This window comes from Erythrolamprus reginae, chromosome 9, assembly GCF_031021105.1.
Source record: "Erythrolamprus reginae isolate rEryReg1 chromosome 9, rEryReg1.hap1, whole genome shotgun sequence".
Lineage (NCBI taxonomy): Eukaryota > Metazoa > Chordata > Lepidosauria > Squamata > Dipsadidae > Erythrolamprus > Erythrolamprus reginae.
This window is the reverse complement of record NC_091958.1, coordinates 6,369,700-6,388,379: the sequence shown is the minus strand read 5'-3', so window position 1 is coordinate 6,388,379 and position 18,680 is coordinate 6,369,700. Positions and strand designations below refer to the sequence as shown.

General features: G+C 40.3%; 1 protein-coding gene across 1 annotated transcript in view; it reads left to right on the top strand.

Moving 5' to 3' along the window:
• Positions 1 to 18,680, top strand: part of LOC139172475 (uncharacterized) — a gene marked incomplete at its 5' end in the record, with an annotated part of 185,065 nt that overhangs the window by 34,148 nt on the left and 132,237 nt on the right. The window contains 1 exon segment of the mRNA XM_070761622.1: positions 3,767 to 3,789. Within this exon segment, the coding sequence (XP_070617723.1) occupies positions 3,767 to 3,789 (23 nt within the window).

The window sequence follows — 18,680 nt, the reverse complement described above, 5'->3', positions numbered from 1 at the left end:
CACATCAAGGGGTCAGTGGAGAAGAAGGGTGGAATTTCAACGTTGCCGAAAAGAATAATGGATGTGGGTTTTTTGCCATGCTAAAGTAAGCCAAAGTATTTTGTATTGTATTCAGTCAGTGCTGCTGTTTTATCAAAGTTATGTGGTTAGGAAAATAAATCTTGTTTAAGTGAAGCAGGAAAAGGAATGTGAGAAATGCGGCTAAGAGAGAGATAACGGACCGAGTGCTGTATGGAATGTGTTGAAGTACAGGAGAGCAGAGAAATAAACGGAGTTGCTTTATTCATGAAATGATGCATTTAATAAGAGTTATTTGTAATTACTAAATTTCTACCAGAAACCAGAACAGTCAGCAAGCAGGACGGGGTAGAATGCAGTTCCAACTGTGGAAATGAAGATGCATGCGCAGCTCCAGCTGATCGGCGCCTGTCACTTCCTGGATTACTGGTCTCGGGTCAACTCTCCTTTTTCCCCCTGCTACTGCTGTTGAGTCTGCACTCCTTGCTTTTTTCCTCTTTCCTCCTTCCTGGCCTCGGACGAGCTTCCCTCTCTCCTGTCTGGATCCCTTCCAGCCTCACACGGCCACCTCCCTCCTGAGGTACAAGCAGAAGCCTTGGGCGGAAGCGGCACTGGCAGCATTTATGCTTCTGGCAGCACCCATTCACCTAGCTACCCAGCCTGAGATGGGGGGGGGGGGTGACCCATGAAGGAGAGCACAGGAAATGCGAAGCAAATTGTCACCCCAGAGAGCAACACTGGTAAGGTTGTAAGTCGAGGACTTAACAGTTCACTTGAACGGTGATGATCGTTGAATTTTGGATGTGGGCACTTGTGCATGCACGATAGCGTGCACTCATGCTCTTTTGGCACCTGTGGGGGGAAAGGTTCACTGTTCTAGATTCTTGGGATAGAACTTGATGTATATGAAGGCTGACTGCAGCTAAAGAACCATCAGCTGCAATTTCACATACTTTGTGTCTATAAAAATGACTTTGATTCGAATGGGAATGAAAAGAAATATTAGATATGTCTCCAGCTTACTATCTCATCCCCTTGCCTTCAATAGGATCTTCTTCAGCCTTGAGGAGAGCGACTCAATTAAATGCACGTCAGATGATTATCTGAGCACTTAATTTAATCTCCATTACACATCCCCTCACCCTTCATATTTCAATTAAATATGCTATCGGAGTGTTAACACATCTTTGAACCTGCTATTTCTTCAGTTAATTTCCCACTAAGAGGTGCTGCAGAGTAACAGATGTCATAATTATGCAATTATTAAGCATGCTTTATGCTTATTCTCTGGAGCTTTCATAGCAGGGCTCGGCAAACTGCTGAACAATTAATCAAAGGGCAGTCAGCCGCTACAGTTCCTATAATATTATGCCAATCATATTTCATGATCTAAGAGGTGGTCCTGCTAGGAGGGGAAAAGTTTCATTGTGAAAATACACATCCGCAAAAGGTGTGTGGTTGTTGTTTTGTCTATAGGTGGGCTCAGGTTTAACGTTGGCCACTTCACATGAAAAGGTGGATAGAGAACAATAATAGAAACATAGAAGTCTGACGGCAGAAAAAGACCTCATGGTCCATCTAGTCTGCCCTTATACTATTTTCTGTATTTTATCTTAGGATGGATATACGCTTATCCCAGGCATGTTTAAATTCAGTTACTGTGGATTTATCTACCACGTCTGCTGGAAGTTTGTTCCAAGGATCTACTACTCTTTCAGTAAAATAATATTTTCTCATGTTGCTTTTGATCTTTCCCCCAACTAACTTCAGATTGTGTCCCCTTGTTCTTGTGTTCACTTTCCTATTAAAAACACTTCCCTCCTGGACCTTATTTAATATATTTAATATATTTAAATATATTTAATATATTTAAATGTTTCAATCATGTCCCCCCTTTTCCTTCTGTCCTCCAGACTATACAGATTGTGTTCATGAAGTCTTTCCTGATATGTTTTATGTTTAAGACCTTCCACCATTCTTGTAGCCCGTCTTTGGACCCGTTCAATTTTGTCAATATCTTTTTGTAGGTGAGGTCTCCAGAACTGAACACAGTATTCCAAATGTGGTCTCACCAGCATTCTATATAGCAGAATCATAATCTCCTTCTTCCTGCTTGTTATACCTCTAGCTATGCAGCCAAGAATCCTACTTGCTTTCCCTACTGCCTGACTGCACTGTTCACCCATTTTGAGACTGTCAGAAATCACTACCCCTAAATCCTTTTCTTCTGAAGTGTTTGCTAACACAGAACTGCCAATACAATACTCAGATTGAGGATTCCTTTTCCCCAAGTGCATTATTTTACATTTGGAAACATTAAACTGCAGTTTCCATTGCTTTGACCATTTATCTAGTAAAGCTAAATCATTTACCATAAAGCTAAATCATTTACAATAGGATGAGGGGGCCCTCCCTAAAGCTCATAGGTAAGAAAGCAAGGACAAATAAAGGGAAATATTTCTTCACCCAGAGGATCGTTGGTTTCTTACAGATGTTTCATCACCCACCTAGGTAACGTCACCAGTGGTAGTTGGAAGGGATTCGAAAATAGGTCGGCAAGGAGCATCTCCCTTATGAAACCAGGTTGCAACGCCTTGGTCTCTTCAGCCTTGAAAGACAGCATTTAAGGGGTGACTTGACCGAAGTGTATAAAATCACGCATGGGATAGAAAAGGTGGCTAGAGAAAAAATATTTTCTCTAGCAGACAATACTAGGACCAGGGGGCACTCCCTAAAGCTCATAGGTAAGAAAGCGAGGACAAATAAAGGGAAATATTTCTTCACCCAGAGGGTCCTTGATTGATGGAATTCCCTTCCAGAAGAGGTCATGGCAGCTGTCAGCCTGGAGAGCTTCAAGGCAGGATTAGACAGATTCATGGATGCCAAGTGTATCGGTAGTTATTGAAACGGATGTCCAAGTGCTGCCTCTATGTTGGTTGAGGCAGGCAGGATTCCATTGAGTACCATTTGTTGGGGGTCAACAGTACCATTTGTTGGGGGTCAACAAGGAGGGGGGTTGTCTCCTCTTTCTGCTCAAAATCCCCATGTACAATTGATGGTCCACTGTGTAACACAGAATGCTGGACTCGATGATGGGCTTTGGCCTGATTCAGTAGGGCTCTTCTTAGGTTCTTAAGACTGGTGGACTTCAACTCCTAGAATTCCTGAGCCAGCTATGTTGACTGGAGAATTTGGGGAATTGAAGTACACAAACCTTAATGTTGGCTGGGGAATTCTGGGAATTGAAGTACTGTACATACCATACAAAGTTACCAAGATTGGACGTACCTTAGCTGAAGCGGTCTGGTAGTTGAAGTCCGCAGTTCTGCTGTAGAACTTCATATATACATATACATATTTATTCATTCATTCATTCATTCATTTATTTATTTATTTATTTATTGTTAGAGTTGGAAGGGACCATGCGGGTCATCAAGTCCAACCCCCTGCCTAAGCAGGAACCCTATAGCATCCCAGCCAAATGGCAGTCCAATTTCCTCTTTAAAATGTCCAGAGTACTGGAGTTCACAATGTCCGCTGGTAGGTTGTTCCACTGGTTGATCGTTCTGACCATCAGGAAGTTCTTCCTTATTTCCAGGTTGAATCTCTCCTTGATCAGCTTCCAGACATTGTTCCTCGTCCGGCCCTCTGGTGCCCTGGAGAATAAAGTGATCCCTTCCTCTCTGTGGCAACCCCTCGTATACCTGTAGGCTGCCATCATGTCTGCTCTGGCCCTCCTTTTCTCTAGGCTATCCATGCCCAGTTCCTGCAGTCTCTCTTCATAAGTCTTGGTTTCTAGTCTCTGATCATATAATATGCATATACATACATACATACATACATACATACATACATACATACATACATACATACACATATACATATACATATACATTTTATTAGTTTATCAAAATATAAAGTACAAAGAGAAATTTATATAAGTAGAGCCTCAATAGTCTACAATGATATTTTGTAAGACTTTGTATTTCCTCCTGGAAAACATTTTTATTTCTAATATAAATATTGCATTATAACAACGCAGTCCTTGTATAAATTAATTTTACTGAATGTAGTTAGTGCTACATTGCTACATTGCCAAACACAAGTCCTTTGTAAATAGTTCGTAAATTGCCAAATTTTACAGATGGTCATTTTCAGAACTGTGCGTAAAGTTTGGTGGATTTTCGTTTAAAAATGAAATCCTTGGATTAGTTTCTGGCTTTGAGAAGGCAAACACGAAGAGGCCTTTTCTTGGAGATTCTACAGGGGACGTGGACAAGATAAAGATGAAGATGGTAGATTTAAATAAAGTACCCCTTTATAAAACCTTAGTAAGGCCAGACCTGGAATACTGCATCCAGTTTTCATCACCACGTTACAAAGATGCCGAGACTTTAGAACAAGTGCACAGAAAGAGCAACCAAGACCTGGAGACTAAAATCTATGAAGAATGGTTGCAGGATTTGTGTACATCTAGTCTAGATAAAAAAAGGACTAGCAGTGACATGATAGCAGTATTCCAGTATTTGAGGGGCTGTCAACTTATTTATCCAAAACACGAGAAGGCAAGACAAGAAACAATGGATGGAAACTAATCAAAGAGAGAAAAGCAACCTGGAATTAACAAGAAATTTCCTAAAACGGAACAATTAACCAGTGGAACGACTTGCCTCCAGAAGGGATGGGTGCTTCACCACTGCAGATTTGTTAAGGAATGTTTGATTGGATTGGATTGGATTGGATTTGTATGCTGCCCCTCTCCGTACACTCGGGGTGGCTAACAACAGTAGTAAACAGCATATGACAATCCAATATAAACAGTTAAAAACCCTTATTGTAAAACCAAACATACATACAGACATACCATGCATAAAATTGTAAAGGCCTAGGGGGAAAGAGTATCTCAATTCCCCCATGCCTGGTGGCAGAGGTGGGTTTTAAGAAGCTTACAAAAGGCAAGGAGGGTGGGAGCAATTCTAACCTCTGGGGGGAGTTGGTTCCAGAGGGTTGGGGCCGCCACAGAGAAGGCTCTTTTCCTGGGTCCCGCCAAGCGACATTGTTTAGTTGATGGGACCCGGATAAGACCCACTCTGTGGGAGCTAACTGGTTGCTGGGATTCGTGCAGCAGAAGGCGGTCCCTGAGATAGTCTGGTCCGGTGCCATGAAGGGCTTTATAGGTCATGACCAACACTTTGAATTGTGACCGGAAACTGATCAGCAACCAATGCAGACTGCAGAGTGATGGTGTAACATGGGCATTTTTGGGAAAGCCCATGATTGCTCTCGGAGCTGCATTCTGCACGACCTGAAGTTTCCGAACACTTTTCAAAGGTAGCCCCATGTAGAGAGCGTTACAGTAGTCGAGCCTCGAGGTGATGAGGGCATGAGTGACTGTGAGCAGTGACTCCCGGTCCAAATAGGGCCGCAACTGGTGCACCAGGCGAACCTGGGCAAACGTCCCCTCTCGCCACAGCCGAAAGATGTTTCTCTAATGTGAGCTGTGGATCGAGGAGGACACCCAAGTTACGGACCCTCTCTGAGGGGGTCAGTAGTCCCCCCCCCCCGGGTGATGGACGGGCAGATGGAATTGTCCTTGGGAGGCAAAACCCACAGCCACTCTGTCTTATCAGGGTTGAGTTTGAGTCTGTTGACACCCATCCAGGCCCCAACAGCCTCCAGACACCGGCACATCACTTCCACTGCTTCGTTGACTGGACAAGTTTGGGTGACAATTTGTCTGAAATGATACAGGATCTCCTGCTTGAGCAGAGGATTGGATTAGAAGACTCACCAGATCCCTTCCAGCTCTATTCTGAATTGAAAATCTCCTTTCATTGTGTCCCATTCCTCAGCAACAGACAACTGCCAGCGAAGTAATACGATATGAGAGAGAATGGTTTAGAGTTACACTTTATTTCTTCCGTAACCGTTTGTTTCCAAACCATCTTAATTCTCTTCCCTCCTTGCTTCGTTTGTTTTAGGATTTCTAAGTTCAAAATTAAATCTATATAATTAATTTTGAACATAAGTCTTCTCCCAAACCGTATCTGTGGAACATGCGATGCATTTCTGAGGTTTGATGTGGGAATGTGTGTGTTTGTGTGTATGCGTGCATGCACACTAATTTCTAACATATGTACCCCATAGGCATGATTCACACAAATGTCTGGAATTTGGAGGAAATGATGATCCGGCTTAGAAATGTGTAAAGATGTAAGAATTTTCACTTCAGATGTTGTCAGCGAGCGACTATTATAAAAACACATTTCACACCAGTCTACTGTTAAAAAAAAAAAATCTTATAAGATGCAGTTTCAGAAAACTTACACATTTAATGAACTCTACCACCTAAAGGAATATTTCCTCAGAGCTAGTAGTATAATCATTAAATCAAAAGATGAAAATGTGTAGGTGTTGTGCATGCTTATTTATTTATTTTTAATTAGTAGGTAACTTCTAGACTAGATGTAGAAATAGGAATGGGGGTTGGGACATATCACTTCTTGAAACAAAAGAAGTTGGACTGGACACTGTTAAAAATGATGAAAAATTAATCGGTAAAATATATAAATTTTTGATTCGTTATGATACAGAAGTGGAAATTGTAAAAGAGACTATGATAAGCTGGGGAATGAATTTTGGCTACACAATTGAATTAGAAAAATGGGAAAAAATATGGATTAACAATTGGCGGATGACAAAATTGACTGCATTCAAGGAAAACCAATTAAAAATGTTTTACAGGTGGCACCTATCGCCAGAAAGACTATCAAAAATGTTCCCCCAAACCTCTCCAATATGCTGGAAGTATAAAAAAGAAAGAGGCACGTTCTATCATCAATGGTGGACATGCACACAGGCAAAAAAGTTTTGGAATAAAATAACAAATTGGTTAAAAGAAATAGTAAATGAAGAAATTGGAAAAAAAACCAGAATTATATTTATTGGGTATTTTTAATAAAAAAATAGAAAAAGAGGTAAGATGCCTAGTTATACATATACTAACAGCTGCCAGAATAGTATATGCCCAACAGTGGAAAATAGATAAACTACCGGAAGAAAATATAATAATTAAAAAGATACTAGACTGTGCGGAGATGGACAGTCTATCCAAAAGAAGAATCAGATTACTATAAAACATGGGCAAAATTTTATGATTGGCTAAAGAAAAGAGCAATAAAGAAATAAAGAAAAATCTATGCAAAGCAACACGTCGAATAAAAGAATTGAAAAATTAATATTATGTAAAAGAAGTAAAATTCTCTTTCTCTCACTGTAGAATGTTAATCTAGAATCTTTATGCAACATTTCATAAAATTCTTCAGATAGTTTACAATGTGTTAAAAGATATTATGTTGTCCTCCAAATTGTGTATAGTATAGAATTACAACTTCCTACTTGTAATCTATCAATTAATATACACTGCTCAAAAAAATAAAGGGAACACTTAAACAACACAATATAACTCCAAGTAAATAAAACTTCTGTGAAATCAAACTGTCCCCTTAGGATAGGAAACAACACTGATTGACAATCAATTTCACATGCTGTTGTGCACATTCAACTTTGTACAGAACAAAGAATTCAATGAGAATATTTCATTCATTCAGATCTAGGATGTATTATTTGAATGTTCTCTTTATTTTTTTTAGCAGTGTATATGGATCTATTTAGCCGGGCATTCCTGGATCAAATTGTCCATTAATTAATTAATTCATCCATTCATTCATGGATAGGAGAAGAAAAAGAGAAAGAGAAAGAGAGACAGACATAACATGCATACTGTACTTCAAATCATTCAATTACTGGGTTGGTCCAGCCATTCTGGATCAAGAATCTAAGTAAATAAGATTATTGTATTATCTGATTCCTGCTCCCTCTGCTCTTTGTATTCTTTATATTATTGCATTCATTCACAGCAACACAAACTTCTGTCAATCACCGCCCAGAGGTTTGAAGTAGAAACATAGTTCATTCAGCTCAGCTAAATAACAGAATACAATTATAGAATATAAAGCACGCTTCCTGTTTATATGTATCTTTATAGCCATGATCAGTTGAATGCCATTTCTTCATTGCAAGTCTGAGTCATAGGGAGAAAGTGATGACACAACAGCCAAAGATCCAACAGGTTCAAATTTAAGAATTCTGAATTTCGATTTTGGCTTGTAGACATCGATTATAGTAAAACTGTGCAATTGAATTGCAGAATTGAAAGAACCTTCCAAACCAAATTAAAGGTTCAGATCAAATTGCCAAAAAAAAGTAGTCAATCAGAAGAACATGGGAATAAAAAAAGAGATTTACTTCGAAATGAAAATGTGAAGTAGATCAATGTATCTAATAGAATGAAGGTTAATTTTCATACCTCTCATAGAGGGATAGTCCGCAAATTTATTTATTTATTTATTTTATTTATTTATTAAATTTGTATGCCACCCCTCTCCATAGACTCGGGGCAGCTCACAGCAGTGATAGAAACAATGTACAATACAAATCTAATAATACGAAGTTAAAAACCCATAATTTAAAAAACATGCACACAACACACCATACATAAATTATATAGGCCTGGGGAAGATATTTCAATTCCCCCATGCCTGACGGCAGAGGTGGGTTTTGAGAAGTTTACGAAAGGCGAGGAGGGTGGGGGCAATTCTGATCTCTGGGGGGAGTTGGTTTCAGAGGCCACCACAGAGAAGGCTCTTCCCCTGGGTCCCGCCAAATGACATTGTTTAGTCGACGGGACCCGGAGAAGGCCAACACTGTGGGACCTAACCGGTCGCTGGGATTCGTGTGGCAGAAGGCGGTCCCGGAGATATTCTGGTTTCACACAGTTAAAGCAGATTTATGAACAGCTACTCCAAACGAAATCTAACGGACTTGCTTCCATCAAGATTAATAAGACAAGTTGCTTGTTGGTAAGATTACTCTGGCAGGTAATTACACTACCTATCTAAAGGGGGAAATATATAAAACAATAATTCTTCTATTACATATTTTTTGAAAATGAATGATGCAATCTCTTCTTAGCTGATTCATACATAAAGCACAAAAATTTGCCCTAATTTTTGTGCAAAAAAGTGTAGCAGATTTAATTCAGAAGTATCCAGCCATTTGCAAAGGATCTACGCTACTGTTAAATTCACTGCCAAGTTAATGAGAATATCTCACAAAGTGTTATGATTTAAAGGAGAGATGTACAAACTCTCCAAATATGTTTTCATTTAGCCTTTTAATTAAACTTGCAGTTAATAGAGTACTGTTAAAAAGGAAAAGGAGGGACCGAGGGTGTTAAAAGACATGGAATTAATCTGACAATATTAATAATATTCCATGCAGGGTTGTATTTGTTAAACTCTCGTGCGGAGAAAATCCCACAACATGGAGAAGCAATTAAGAGGGCGAAACAGCTGGGAATAAAATAAATGAGCAGTAAGATTTGAGCATTTGTACTTACAGTATATATTTAAGAGAATATTTGTATCACGGTTGAAATGAGGGCTCCTTGAGGCTCTCAGAACTTGATGGAACTTCTTATTTTGTTTCTCACTCTGAATGGTTGGATTCTATTTATGATGAGGATTGGCAGCATGCTGGGGTAGGGGAGGAGGCAGGACGGGGTGGAACACAGTTCCACTGGCGGAAATGAAGATGCGTGCGCTGATTGGCGGCTATCACTTCAAGGATTACTGGTCTTGGCTGGGCTCTTCTTCTTTTCCCTGCTGCTGCTGCTACTGCGTCTGTGTTCCTTGCCTTTTTCCTCTTTCCTCCTCCCAGGCCTCGGACAAGCTTCCCTCTCTCCTGCCCGGCTCCCCTCCAGCCTCACGCGGCCACCTCTCACCTGAGGTGCAAGCAGAAGGCGTGGGTGGAAGCGGCGCTGGCAGCATTTATGCTTCTGGCAGGACCTTATCACCTAGCTAGCCAGCCTGAGGCGGGGGGGGGGGTGACCCAGGAAGGAGAGTGCGGCAAGCCACTCCTACCCAGTCACATGACCATTAAGCCACACCCAAAGTGCGGCAGTAAACATTTTGGCTGCCCATTACTGGCAGTGTGGATTACATCATTTTGAAAGAGGGCAACTTCAGCAGCTGGGTTAATACATAAGTTCGCCATCACTGCTCTAGGCCATGCTGTAGGAGCTCCAGAAATTCATTCCAGGATCCTGGCAGTTCTGTGTTAGCAAAAACTTCAGAAGAAAAGGATTTAGGGGTAGCGATTTCTGACAGCCTCAAAATGGGTGAACAGTGCAGTCAGGCCTTAGGGAAAGCAAGTAGGATGCTCGGCTGCATAGCTAGAGGTATAACAAGCAGGAAGAGGGAGATCATGATCCCGCTATATAGAGTGCTGGTGAGACCACATTTGGAATACTGTGTTCAGTTCTGGAGACCTCACCTACAAAAAGATATTGACAAAATTGAACAGGTCCAAAGATGGACTACAAGAATGGTGGAAGGTCTTAAGCATAAAACGTATCAGGAAAGACTTCATGAACTCAATCTGTATAGTCTGGAGGACAGAAGGAAAAGGGGGGACATGATCGAAACATTTAAATATGTTAAAGGGTTAAATAAGGTCCAGGAGGGAAGTGTTTTTAATAGGAAAGTGAACACAAGAACAAGAGGACACAATCTGAAGTTAGTTGGGGAAAAGATTAAAAGCAACATGAGAAAATATTATTTTACTGAAAGATTAGTAGATCCTTGGAACAAACTTCCAGCAGACATGGTTGGTAAATTCACAGTAACTGAAAAGATAAAATACAGAAAATAGTATAAGGGCAGACTAGATGGACCATGAGGTCTTTTTCTACCGTCAGACTTCTATGTTTCTATGTTTCTACTTTCTGGTAAATTCCAATCTAGCAGGCTTAGAGTTCTGATATTTGGGGAAATGGTGGGAGACCATTTGTGATCCTTGACTAACAGGCTACGCGACTCCAGTGTAGCAAGAATGAATCTGGTCACTGGTTTGCTCCTAAGTTCGAAAAGTGTGAGTCATCCCTTCTTAAAATAGAAAGGTTTTTATAGAAACCATAATAAAACAGAACATAGCTGTGATAACAGAAACTGGATGACTTCCCATAAGTGACGGGACCATCCATGTATGACTCACATACAGTCATAAGTCAGAGAGGGTCCTTGTGCTCACATTTCTGTTTTTTCATCTCCGTGGCATCAATGCTACTTCTGAACAGCAACTTAAGAAAGCACTGTATATCTTTTTGTGGTAAGGAAGGAGTTGGCAAGCTTCTAATTTTGCCATCAATCATATTTAATAGCTTATGCAATTAATGTAATTTTGTTATTGAAGATGCCTTGTCGATGCAGAGGCTTGCTGGAGACAATTATGGTTTCCTTTCAATAATGATGATGATGATGATGATGATGAGATCATGAAATACTTATGTTGCCTTTTTGAATTTAGACCAATGAGGCCTTGGCATTTGTAGAGGGTATTTTATAAAATATTCACCAGAGGGAGATAGACAATATGAGATGCAAGAGTTAAATATCATCTGAATCAAATACTACAATTTAGGGAAAGGGTTCTACTCTCTCGTTAGAATAATTGACAGAAGGACTGCAAGCTACTTCTGCTGATCACCGGCTACCAGCAGTAGGCTCAAGGTTGACTCAGCCTTCCGTCCTTCCGAGGTGGATAAAATGAGGACCCAGATTGTTGGGGGGCAATAGGCTGACTCTCTGTAAACTGCACTGTGAAGCGGTATATAAGTCTAAATGTTATTACTATTGCTATCTTCTGAATATCTTCAATGACCACCTCTGTAAGGGTGAATCTACTGCCTTAGTTTTTGAAGGTTAAATCATTATGGCAACTGTTCTGTCTGGGTGCCCCCAGACCTCAACACCAACTGGAAAAAACAGCCAGACACGCTGGTAAAAGCAAAAGTACTTTATAGCTTGAAAAAGAAACACAGAGAAAAACCTGTTCTTCCCCACAGGCAGGTTATGAGACTTTACAGCAGAGTCCTGATGTCCAGACAATACAGCAGCCTTCTTGCTGGCACACCCACCACTGGAGAGAATAAGACCCCCCACCTTTTCCCCCCAAGGTTTCAGTATTCAAAGTCACAAACCAGAATTCCAAGACACCAAAGAGCACAGCCAGGTCCCAGGACTCCCAAAGATAATACTCCACAAGCCAGGAAGGGTGGGTCTGCCTTTTAGCCTTTCCAGAGAGCACCACACCCAAACCCAGCTGTTGCCTCTTTAGTGCTGAAAGTACCTAGCTAATTGGTCCCTTCTTTGTGTTGCTCTTCTCTGTTGCAGATTATTGCTTGTGCATTTTCCTCTAAGGAATCCAGGCTGCTTGCTGGGGAGAGCTCCCTCTCGGGGGCCTCTGGCTGTTCCCCCTCTTCCTCAGCCTGAGATTCCTCCTCCTCGTCTGCCTGAACCTCCTGTTCCTCATCCTCCCCCTCTGAGCAGGAAACCGACAGAAGATCAGCCGTTCCCTGAGGGGCCTCGGACGGAATCACAACAGCAACCAGACTAGTATTTATCTTGTCAGTTTGAGAAATTTTGCTGCTCTTCCTAGTTGCTTCATCAAGAAGCTAGTTAGGCAGAGAGCCATGAGAATGTAGCTCCACTCCTCCACTCACAACAGAATACCTTATGAAACCAGACTTGAAATTTTGGGTTTTAACTCTGCTGGCTGTTCTATTTCATATTCCAGTTGTTGTTGTTGTTTGTTGCTATTATTATTATTATTATTATTATTATTATTATTACTACTACTACTACTACTACTACTACTACTACTACTACTGTTATTATCTCTTTTATTCATTAGACATGAAACTCAGTCAACGGAACATTTTAAAATTGTCAAAAAATGCCATCGACTGGTGCTTGTGGTCGATAAGGGTTGCTGACAGCATACTAGGTATCAAACAAGTATCTTCTTAAACTGTACAATATTCTGAGTAGCCCAGTTTTTTTGAAGTTCCTCTGGTGTTATTCCTTCCTGTTATTGCAAGAAGCTGCAATTTCTTCATGTGTTTTGTGAAATTCCTGGACATGGTACCAAGTGTCCCTATGACCATGGGTATCACTGTTACATGTTTCACCCTTAGCCGTGTAGTTTCAATGGTCAGGTTGAGATATTTTGATTTTTTTCCCCTCCTCCTTCCCCCCCTCTTCCTCCTCCTCCTCTTCTTCTTATTTTTATTTTATTCATTTGTCCAATACACAAATACATAGGAAGAAAAATAGACATGTGATAATATATATAAGGGTAAAAGTGAACTTAGAGGAGAGGATATATGAAAGGAAGAGAATATATATGATAGGTGAAAGAAAGGAAAGACAATTGGACAGGGAATGAAAGGCACACCAGTGCACTTATGTACGCCTCTTACTGGCCTCTTAGGAACCTGGAGAGGTCAATCTTCTTCTTCTTCTTCTTCTTCTTCTTCTTCTTCTTCTTCTTCTTCTTCTTCTTCTTCTTCTTCTTCTTCTTCTTCCTCTTCCTCTTCCTCTTCTTCTCCTTCTTCGTTTATTTTAATTTAACTTTATTTTATTTTATTCTTTTGCCATACAGAAGCAAATACCGTCAGACAACATATTCCTGGTGTTAGGGTCTTCAAAGCGGAGAGCAATTAAAGTCACGCCAAATCTCCTTTGCTCCCCTGAAATCGCAGGATCTAACGGCATTAACTTGACCCAATTAAATGGTTACTCTCTGATGACTGGCTGTCTAGACATCTTAAATATTTGCTCTGTGGTGTCCCCTGCAGTTCATAATTAAAGAGTTACATGAAACCTACAGGATGTTTTACAAGCCAGATCAGAAATTATACAGATTTTGCATGCAATAAATGTATAGGCAGTGCATGAATGCACACAAGTGTGCGCATAGATTTTGATTATAGGGGACATATGAATTTGAGTGTCTTTCTTCCATGTCTGTCTGTGTGTTCATGATCTAAGCAATTAAGAAACCCAATGTCTAATCTGCCACAGGTTTTTTTCCCCTTCTCTTTTAAGGGAAAATGATTGTCACAGTGGCTGATACATTTACAATGGGTCTAAGGCAGGGATATTAATGATCTGGCATTGATCGGAGGGTTAAGACAAAACAAAAGGGAGAATTTAACACAATACTTTCTAGAAACCACTGCCATGAATTCTAACATGCAGTGATGGACATTAGTTTAGACAGATTTTAGCAGAATTGGGGGGAAAAACCCTCTTCAAGAATGGTAGTTTGACAGCAACTGTTGAACGTTTGCCGCTACGTGTATTCACTTGAATTTTAGTCTGGAGATTAAAACTGGAATTAAATTAAAATTGGGATACATGAAATGCAAAAATAAAGATTAAGTGGTGAACAAGTGCTTCAACACTGGAGATTTTTAAGAAGAATGGAATGGAATGGAACGGAATAGAATAGAATAGGTTTATTGGCCACATGTGATTGGACACACAAGGAATTTGGATAATCATTTGTCTGAAATGGTCTAAAGCAGAGGTCACCAACCAGTGGTCCGTGGACTACTGGTGGTCTACAAGAAAATTTTGGTGGTCCACAGAAAACACATTTGCATTTTTATATTGACTAAATACTATTAGTTGTTCTGTCTGGGTCACTCCAGAAGCCAATACCAGCCCAAAAAGAGAATCCAGACACACTGGTAAAAGTCAAAGGCAGTTTTATAAAATTCAAGAAAAACACAGGTAACAGAAAATGTCCTTACAAACAGGAAAATGCTGTATCTTCAGATATATTCACGAAGGCCAAAAGTCCATGCAGCAATACAGACTTCTTGCTGCCAAGCCAAGGCTGTAGATAGCAGACCTATACCTCCCACGGATCTTCCAAAGCTGCTGGGCCACAAGCCAGGAACAGAGACGCCGAGAAACAAGACAGGATAACGCCACGCCAAGCTGATAACACTCCACATGGCTTAAAGGGCTTGCCTGCCTTTTAAACCCTGCTGATGAGTACCACACCCAAACCCAGCTGTTTCTACTTCAATGGTGAAAATATCTCTTTAACTGCTCCTTTCGTTGCTCTGAACGTCGCTGTCTCATGTCAATGACAGCTTGTGCGTCATCACCTAATGACTCCAAGCTACTGGCTGGCTGGGGAGAGCCCCCCCCCCCCCCCGGGGCTCTCATGCTGTTCTCCTTCATCCCATTCCTGATTTTCCTCTCCCCCGTCCGACTGTTCAGCCCCCTCCTCTGCGCTCTCATCCTCCTCCGGGCATGGAGCCAGCAGAGACACAGCTGGTCCCTGAGCAGCCTCAGGCTGAATCACAACATTAGTGTTCCATGGGATTTAAAATTTTGTATTTAGTGGTCCCTGAGATCCGAAAAGTTGGTGACCCCGATTTAAAGTCTTCTGTTTGAGCAGAGGGTTGGACTAGAAGACCTCCAAGGTCCCTTCCAACTCTGTTATTCTGTTGTTCATTATTCTACTGTTTCTGTCCTGTCTTCCTGAATGTTGGCTTAAGGAAGATAATCCCTCGTTTAAAAAAATGGGTTCATCACCCAACTAAGCAGTCTTTACATGCACGAATAAATCATTAACTGTCTTCGGTCATGCATGTTGATAAATCTGAGTTTGTTGCATGCCTTTTATTACTGACATAGTCATTTTTTTAAAAAAACCATAGACCGCTTGCCCAGCAGAAATTAGATTCGCATAAAGTTTTGCATGTTCCTTCAATGTGATGCTTTTTGTTCCCCTTCTTCAGATGCTATAAAAATCAGTGTTAAAAATCAATTTTTTTTTTTTTTATTGAGAGCTCATGAAGAAAGATCAGCCTTGTTGTGGTTAGCTCTGGCCCAGCTCCTGCCCCAAGGACTGTGGATGTGGGGGAGACATCCACATGCTGCAGGCCTGTTTTGATCCCTGTAGAATCTGCTGATGAAGGCTCCTCTGACCAAGAAGACATGAGTGACAGGGAGGAGGAGAGTGGGGCAGACAGCTCAGAAGGAGATCAATTATCTAGCTCCTCCTTGGATTCAGAACAAGAGTTAATGATACAGCCACGCATGCGGAGAGCGATGCATAGGCAGCAACAACTGAGAGATTATTATCAAAGAAAATGAGGCCACCTATGGTTGGGTGGGGCTGTGGTGATTGATGAGGCTGCTATAAAGAGCAGCCTGTGGGTTTGGCCATTGTGGAGGATTATCTGATCCTTGTGTTTCGTGACTGCTTTACTGACTTTGACTTTTTGTGTGCTGATTTTTCCCCACTTTGAAACTAAACCAGAGCAAAGTGTGTTTCACTTTGTGAAAGAAGAAGGACTGTGAATTGCCTCACAAATTACCAGTTTGTTTGGAGACAAGTGCTCTTTGCTATACCAAAAGAGGGCTTAGTTTAAGTGAATTTTCCTTATAAAGAACATTGTTTTGAATTTTCAAACGTGTGTGTGTCTGAAATTTGTACCTGTGAATTTTCGGGAGGATTCTACCAGAGAGCCCGACAGAACAAGCCTTGAAATGCAAAATAAAAAATAAAAACCAGAGAAAAATTGACCTGTCAAAAAGCCTACAATACTTCTTACACCTTCTGTATATAAGAAGGTAGATAGGAGAAGTGGAGAGAAAGAGGGGAGTGAGGAGAAAAGATAGAAATCATCTGATTAATAACAGTGAGGTTGGAGGTTAAAATAGGCTATTGACTTTAGGAGGAAAATGTATTTTATTGATGTATTTTTGAGGTAGGTGTGTTGTTGTTGTATATGAGATAAATGTGGAGAAAAAATAAAATTAAAAATTAAAGGAAGAAGAAGCCTACAATCTTTTTTCAATATTTCCCATGTTCTTTCTGGTGGTATCCAAAAGGGGACTTCTGAACTCCACCACCAAAGGTGAGAGAAAATTTGATCCCTTTCATAGCATAATGAATGTCTGCAATAAGGGTTTTCGGGACACCCTTGGGAAAACGACTCGGGAGGCGCCATCGCCGTTTGAAGCGCCATGAAATATTTAGGAGCCATCATTATGCTTAAAGTGACAATGTCAAATTGGATTTATTGCAGCCCCTAGGCCTTGTGGGAAAAGTCCCTATTGAAAGATACGCTGTTCCTGAAATGCAAATCGGACACGCTTTCATTCCTGGGCAACTGGATGGATCAGCAAACAATGTCAAATATTCTGGAGTGTGTTGCTACCTTTCTGGATTATGTTGGCAGCATTGTGTTCCTACGGAGTAGCGCATAAGGGGCATGCATAAGTGCACTAATGTGCCTTCCGTCCCCTGTCCAATTGGCTCTCCTATATATTTTATATTCTTTTCTTCCATTCATATATCTTTTCTTCCATTCATATATCTTTTCTTCCATTCATATATCTTTTCCACTTTTCTTCATTGACGTATTTTATTTTCATATATATATATTACTACATGTATTCATTTTGTATCGGACAAAATAAATAAGAATAAAAAATAAAATTAAATAAAAAATAAAATAAATAAATAGTGTGTAAGAACTATATACTTTTGGGTTTGTGGGTTTGTTTTGTTTTTTGGGGGCGGACAGATTCTCTGCCACAACCAACAATATTAACTGGTTTTATAACAAGGGTTTTTATCTGTTTTAGTATTGGATTGTCACATGCTGTTTTTACCACTGTTGCTAGCCGCCCTGAGTTCATGGAGAGGGGCGGCATACAAATCCAATCAATAGATAGATAGATAGATAGATAGATAGATAGATAGATAGATAGATAGATAGATAGATAGATAGATAAACAAACAAACAAACAAACAAACAAACAAATAAATAAATAAACAAACAAATAAACAAACAAACAAACAAACAAACATGAGCAAGCAAAACTCCTTACCGTTCATTAATGCCATCTTATTTATTTATTTATTTATTTATTTATTCATTCATTCATTCATTCATTCATTCATTCATTCATTCATTCATTCATTAGATTTGTAGGCCACCCCTCTCCTGCTCACAACATAAAACAATATACAAGTGACAATTGGATCCAATTAACATAATTAGCTAAAAACATTATAAAAACTAAATATCAAAATCATTCATTCAATACAGCCAAACATAGTAAACATTCAGTGGCCAGAGGCTGGGATCTAATGACCCCATATAAGTCATAAATAAGGGACTTATTTGGGGTCATAAATAGTTGGTAGTCCCTTGATTGGAGTTGATTTATTCCTTGATTGTTGGTTTAAAGTTAATCTTGGTTTAACAAGGGCAGACTAGATGGACCATGAGGTTTTTTTCCGCCGTCAATCTTCTATGTTTCTATGTTTCTAATCTCTGCTCATATGGGTGTCCAGTACTGGTAAAGGGGATGTTTTGGTCTTTTCTTTCTGTTTGCCTCTTTTAAATGTTATGTAGATGTTGGTTATTTCACTGTGCCTGTTGATGGCTGAATTTGCCTGAACGCCAAGTGCAAAAACACTAGATAATTCCTGAAAATTTAGCCCAGGGCAAATCACTAGTATATGAAATGAGAGCAAGCCCCATTCCCTAGTGGGGTAAGGAAAAGTCTACAAGTTAACAATCAGGCTCAGAAAGCACCAAGGACCTCACAGTTCCCCCCACATCCTCCTCTGCAAACCTCACTCCCTTCTAGCATTGATAATGTTACCTAGCTTGGTAATAAAATGTCTGCAAGACAACAACCAAGCACAGAGAGCACCAA